This window comes from Dipteris shenzhenensis, chromosome 33 (genome assembly GCF_047967505.1).
Source record: "Dipteris shenzhenensis isolate YYH24624 ecotype China chromosome 33, Dip_SZ_1.0, whole genome shotgun sequence".
Lineage (NCBI taxonomy): Eukaryota > Viridiplantae > Streptophyta > Polypodiopsida > Gleicheniales > Dipteridaceae > Dipteris > Dipteris shenzhenensis.
In genome coordinates, this window is record NC_141628.1 from 6,813,946 (window position 1) to 6,820,372 (window position 6,427).

A 6,427-nucleotide genomic window follows, 5' to 3' on the forward strand; every position below is an offset into this window, starting at 1 on the left:
ATGGCTTGCCACTAGGGTCAGTGATGCTCCTAGCCTAGCTCACCAAGCCTAATACCAAGCCTACCTTGTCTTGGTAATAGGCTTGGGTGGCCCTTTTTCCCCCACAAAAGGGAGATTTCAATCTTGGAGGCCATATTATATGTTTCCCTCACTCAAGTTTAACCAAATTTTTTTCCTCTTATTCATCATGCGGAGGACTAAAAATATTGACATTTTTGAAATGTTTGGTCATGTTTGAGAATTACTAGATTTATTTTTAATATTCTTTGTTGATCCTCTAAGGAGTAAAAGTAAAAATAAAACTTCAATTTTCCTAAATCTAACCATTGGATTTGGGATTTAATGATTGAACCACACACCCTTATGTGCCTACTAACCTTCCACCGAATTGGATTTGCTTAATTATTCAAAATACTAAAAAAATGTGGTGTGCTACTAAAATGCATGTATTTTATGACTTTATTTATTATAAATAATTATTTATAATTATATAAATAATTCAAATAATTGCCAATAAATCAAGTTAAGCTCTACATAATGTAAAGAGACCACCTACAAAGTTTCAATAACATTTGATCTAAAATGAGTGAGAAATTTAGAATTTAATATGACACTCTCTGTTCGTGACAAAGGTGTAACCGCCCTGGAACCATGCCGTGTGACACAAAGAAATTTTTTGTGTGTGCATCGAATTTTCGATCAGACTATACCATTGTGTGCACAATAGCATGTCTGATGTTGTGTCTGAAGACTTCAAAGACTAGATCCATAGGAAAGTACGTGAGATTTGCATTTTTGTCCCATTTTTGTGTGCTAAAAAGCTTGTTTTTGCACCTCCTAAGGATTGGGAAGGAATTAGCTTGCTACTTCCCTTGGCACCCATCTTCAATATAGGTGGTTTTTTATCCGGATCATTCTGATCCAAGATGGTGGTATGTGATCCAAGTTGCACCATGAAGCAAGCAAATTTTTGAAGATAGAGATGTGGGTATGGAGATGCCACTACCAATGCCGAATCCAATTGATCCAGATGGATCTAGTGACGAAGATAAAGATCACAATATGAGCCAAGAGGAAGATGCGCATAATGACATCGTACGGGAGGAAGATGGAGATCACAATATTGAGGAAGAAGATGATGATCATCAAGAATCACCCGACTTTATTGAAGAAGATAATCAAGTCTTAGGTGAACGTACGATGCCAGAGTATGATGATGATATAGGAGATCAACTCGGTATAGAGTTGGAGATAGACTTGTTTGGCGCGCTAGACTTGGCTCAGGATGAAGCCATTGATGTAAATGCTCTTCATTGATTTTTTTCATCTCAAACTTGAACATGAATATATGAGCTTTAAACTTGATGTACATGCTCTTGTAATTTTATTCTTTCAAAGGATCAAACATGTATGAAAAGAAATTTTTTTTATCATTGGAAAAAACTATCTTTAAAGGTCGGTATGGGGAAAAACACTCTCTGTAAAATGTCGCTATAGGAAAGTGTCTTAGAGTCGCTATATAACGACCTTTTACAAGTCTAATAAACATCGCTATATAGCGACACTTTTTTAAACCCGCTTTGCTTACCGACGGTTAGCACCTCATGTGCACTAAATGTCGATGCTTAGCCATTGGAATAAGGCCCGTGTGTAGTAGTGATACTACTGGCTTGTAAAATTGGCAAGGAAATAAAACATGAAAAGTATCATTATTATGGGAGGTAGTTCTACTACTACCAATAACCTCACAATTACCGAGAGTAATGGTACCTTTATTGCTAGCAATAGAGCCATTACCACCAATAACACTTGCAAGCTCTTACCACAGTGCTTGCATAAGAATCCATTGGGCCATTTTCATTGCTTTTTGGAATGAGAGATAATTTCTCCCTCTTCTCCTAAGCCCCACTCAGGGCCCAGCTTGTCTTATCTTAATATTGGGGCCGGGGGGCATTACTAATTCTTAGTTAAAACCCTCATGTATGATCAAAAATTAAACTTGTTATGGAGGCAAACTTTTGATTGTGCTTTTAGTTGCCATCAATTTAGTTATTATGAGATTTGTTAATAAAGATATATTTTGGTACAATTGAGTGATTCACATTTTCTAAAGACAATGAGAATTATTAGACCATTGAAAAAAAAAAAGGACTACACAACAACCTCATGACAACAAGAGTGAGGAGAATCATGAGTTCAAGTTGCCATGCGGCCCTTAGAGTCATCATATAATTTTGCTTTTTCATACACGCTCCATGTCGGATCAAAAATTGGCCGATCCTCAATAGCACCATGAATGGTCGTGCTTACTTGAAGGGCACGTGATTCAGCACAGGGGAGTGTGTATGGAGAGTGGATGCTCGGAGGCTTTTGAAAAGATGAAGAGTAAAAATGCTCTTGGTTGGAAGGATTGAATCTCTATGAGGCTGATGAATCTCTCTCAAAAGATGGAGTAAAAATGCTCTAGGTTGGAAAAATGTCAACTTTTGAGTGATTAAATCCTAAGCGTTAAATTTGGCCTAATTGTAGACTAATTTTGGCCTAATTTGCTTCTCGCAAAACTTTGCTCCTGCATCACGCGTTGTATGGAGCGAAAACCACCACTGAGTTGTGGCCACCGAACCCAAATGAGTTGGAGATCGCTGCAAAAACGTCACAAATAATCAGTCACAGTTCGTTAAACCCATCGCAAGTATCCCAGTTTTCGTTCAATCCGTCGCGTTAATCTCTTATTTGTGTTTTGTGTTTTCATGGACGGTGTTGTTGTTTGCCTGCAGCACTACATCACATTTTGATGTACTGTCTTGTTGTTGATCGAAAATTTTAATATACCATCATATTGTTGATCAAAGATCCGATCAATCCGTCGAAGCATTCATATATCCTATGTTTCTTTGACCATTAATCTGTTTTGGTGTTTTAGATGGACGACGCTGGTGCCGTCTACAAATCGATGGATCATATCTCTGGTAAGTATCTTAATGCTGTCTTTGTTTTTGGATCGATCGTTGATTTCTACGGTTCTTATCGGCTTTTTGTTTTGAAATGGAAGACATGGAGGCGTTCTTACCGACGTTCACTTCGTGTTGTTTCTTGACGTTAGGGACGGTGTCGAATGTGACGGCCGGCTCCGGATTCTGCAATGATTTTCAGATTGAGATGATATTCCTGCATAGTTTCACGATTAAAAATGAAGACACGATTGAATCTACATACAAATTGGTTGATCGTGGGATGTATCCATCCGCTTGTGATCGCCTTGATTGTTGCGATAGCTTCGATTCCTCCGGCAGCGCCCAGGCAATGCCCGATCATCGACTGCAATATTTTACATATTCGTCATCAAATTGCGAATCTCAAACCGTCCATCACGCATAATAAAAACTTTTCTTTTGCGTTGTTGACAATAACCGGATGAATTACCTTTGTGCCGTTGATTTTAATGTCTGCCGACTCTTTGAAAACTTTCTTGATTGCGTTCACCTCAGCCAGATCTCCGGCGAGAGTGGAAGTGGCATGACAATTGATGTAGTTCACCTGCAAATTGTATTGCGAATTGGCATGGCTAACGATGAGCTTGAGCTGATCGATACGATGCATTTTGATCAAATCTGGACTCACATCATCATCACGAGTTACACTTCTTACCTCTTCTGGTGACACTCCTGCATCTTCCAAACTTCGCTCGATGCACGACGATACACCCAGCCCATCTGATCTCGGGTCCGTCATGTGATGAGCATCGCAAGTTACGCCTCCTCCCAGGTACTCTGCGATGATGGGGGCTCCTCTCTTGATTGCATGTTCGAGGCTTTCCATCACCTGAAAGTTGCAACGCAACATATAATCATGTCAATTCACAGTTTGTATGGTCCGATTTCAATTTGCTCGATCGATCAAATGGTCGAAACATGAATGCCATATATATAGTAGCTCTGAGTCGTAAAAAAGCTGTGGCGATCAGAATGCGGTTATGCTAGCTCGAAGCAAGCAAGCTCTTGAGATCGATGGACGAATGGACTAAGTAAAATCGGAGCTAGATTGCTCAATATCATACCAACACTCCGGCGCCTTCTCCCATCACGAAACCTTCGCGATCCTTGTCCCATGGCCTCGAAGCCGTCTTGGGATCATCGTTCCTCGACGATAACGCCCTGCAAGCAATGAATCCACCTAAGCCCACAGGCACGATGGCTGCCTCGGTGCCCCCCGCAAGCATGATGTCTGCATCGCCTCTGCGAATATGGTTGGCCGCTGCGAAGAAGCAGTAGTTTGCAGTCGCGCAGGCCGTGGATATCGAGTAATTAGGACCCATGAGTCCCAGCTCGATGGCCAAGAGCGCGGAAGCCATGTTTGTAATAGCGTAGGGGATGAAGAAAGGCGTGATTCTCTTGTATCCTTTTTCGATGAGCGCTTGGACGCCGTCTGAGAAGACGGTGAGGCCACCCATGCCGGTCCCGACGAGGACGCCCACGCGCTGTTTCTCAACCTGCGAGAAGATTCTCATCCTGATAAGAACAGATAGATAGATCTAATGTTTCTCAGCGACGCGATCGTCTTCTTTGCGCGATCGATCTAAGCTGGAGGCTACGAATCAACAATGCAATTAGTCCGGCGATTCGAGGAAACGGGACAGAATTGCACGCAGGTAGAGCATCAGAACAGAGATTCTTGGCGAGATCTTAGCTGAAAACTCTAGTAAAACAATGCAATTGATTCGAGGAAACAAACAGAATTCCAGTTTAGACTTTTCAGAAACTCTGTTGATGCAATATATGTCGTCTCCTACCTTGTCCAATTTGTCTCCTCCCAGTTCAGCATGCTCCAACGCTCTCTTGCCGCCTACCAAGCAATACCTCAGGCAATCGTCAAGCCGGCGATCGTTTTTGCCATCTATGTACCCTTTGGAAGAGAATCCCTTGATTTGAGCGGCGAATTTGGTGGAGAATTTGGACGCATCGAAGCGATCGATGTAATCGACACCGCTCTTTCCCTCGAGGAGCGCATCGTAAAAGACGTCGACATCGTTTCCGAAGCAGGAAACCAAGCCCATGCCGGTGATGACGACGCGCTTCTTGGGGTCGGTCTCGCGTTTTGGGGCGGAGGTAGTAGGAGCAGAAGCCACGGCTCGAACAACAGCAGGTTTAGGACCTGGGAGGAGGAAACACAGAATCAATCCGATGGTTGCATGGAGTTAAAGTTTCTGTGAAACGAAGTGAGAAGAAGCTTGCAAAAAACGCAGACGCAAACACACAGATTGCAAAACACACACTGAAATTCATGAGATCGATACGGTGGTGCGCAACAGAAAAACAGATTGTCGAACTTTCTCGCTCAGATTTCCGTCGATAAGATTGCAAATTTACACTCTCAGACTCTCCATTTTCACAGGGGGTCTCTCTCTCTCTCTCTCTCTCTCTCTCTCTCTGAATCTCTTCTTTCTGTAGCTCTCCAGCTCCCTCCTCCTCCTCTCCATCGCTCTCCTCGCTTCCCTTGCCCATTCTGCCGCCACCTCCACAACATTACCTGACTACAGCAAGCTGGCGACCCTCAACAACATTAACTGACTACAGCAGCTTCCTTCTCGACCTCGGATCTCTTACCGGGGCGTCGACGACGAGGCTGTGTCGTCGCAACGGAAAAATTGAGGTGGGTCGAAGCGCGATGGTCGGAATGCATGAGCTGGGCTAATTTGAGGCCGTCAAAGCTGGAAAAGGAGGTAGGATGGAGGGCAGGGAAGGCCTGAAGAGAGGGAGCAGCTGCCATAGCTAGAATTCTTGGGAGGATGATGAGAAGAATTATAAGCTGGACGAGGAGGAGGATGGCAAGGAGGGTGGCAGCTCCTTGTTATTGTTTTGGAGAAGGATGCATATTCTTGTTATTGTTTTGGAAGAGTTGGATGTAGCTACTTGTTTGTTGTTGTTGTTGTTGTTATTAACTTTGAACGGCGAACATGACAATGCTCACAATCGGACACTCCCAAGGTCCCCTGAGCTACTTCCCACACCTCCACCCCCCATCCAATCCAACTTCATACCCCCACTCAAGGATACATGCAGAGCTTCGCCTATAGTGCATCTCCCTACCATAGCCAGCCTTTCCCAGAATGACTCCTTGTTGCCTAGTAGCATAGGTCCCAGGCACATGTGCCCCTCATCATGGGCGGGTGAGTCGGTGGGTGGGTGTGGAAAAAGTAACACAAATGCACACACACACACCTAGAGAGAGAGAGTGAGAGAGAGAGATCCTCTCCACACCAACACAAACAGAGAATGAGGGAGAGAAAGGGGGTTTTTTGTGTTTCACCTCATAGGAACTTGACATTCCCATCATACCTCAGAGACATATATCAAGAATCAAACCCACACACCCAAGAGCATAAATATGTGCCTTTGTGTGTGTGTGTGTGTGTGTGTGTGTGTGTGTG

The 6,427-nt window shown here is 43.4% G+C and overlaps 1 protein-coding gene across 1 annotated transcript; it reads right to left on the minus strand.

Annotated features, from left to right (window-relative positions):
* Positions 1–2,567: 2,567 nt before the first annotated feature.
* LOC147879599 (3-oxoacyl-[acyl-carrier-protein] synthase I, chloroplastic-like) lies at positions 2,568–5,795 on the minus strand. Its single transcript, XM_087371535.1, has 8 exons — positions 5,604–5,795; positions 4,790–5,151; positions 4,058–4,489; positions 3,649–3,822; positions 3,424–3,537; positions 3,217–3,318; positions 3,071–3,137; positions 2,568–2,642 (listed from the first exon to the last, which is right to left on the minus strand). Exons 1-8 carry the CDS (start codon positions 5,764–5,766, stop codon positions 2,575–2,577), a joined length of 1,482 nt encoding a protein of 493 aa, XP_087227661.1. The 5' UTR covers positions 5,767–5,795; the 3' UTR covers positions 2,568–2,574.
* Between the last annotated feature and the right edge of the window lie 632 nt (positions 5,796–6,427).

Bases quoted from the DNA above. Each gene is read 5' to 3' on its own strand.
- LOC147879599 (XM_087371535.1), bottom strand. From the start codon at position 5,766: ATGGCAGCTGCTCCCTCTCTTCAGGCCTTCCCTGCCCTCCATCCTACC. The intron at 3,823-4,057 runs GTATGATATTGA...TGCAACTTTCAG, and splicing joins GAGAAGGCGCCGGAGTGTTG to GTGATGGAAAGCCTCGAACA. The intron at 3,319-3,423 runs GTAATTCATCCG...AAAATATTGCAG, and splicing joins TTAAAATCAACGGCACAAAG to TCGATGATCGGGCATTGCCT.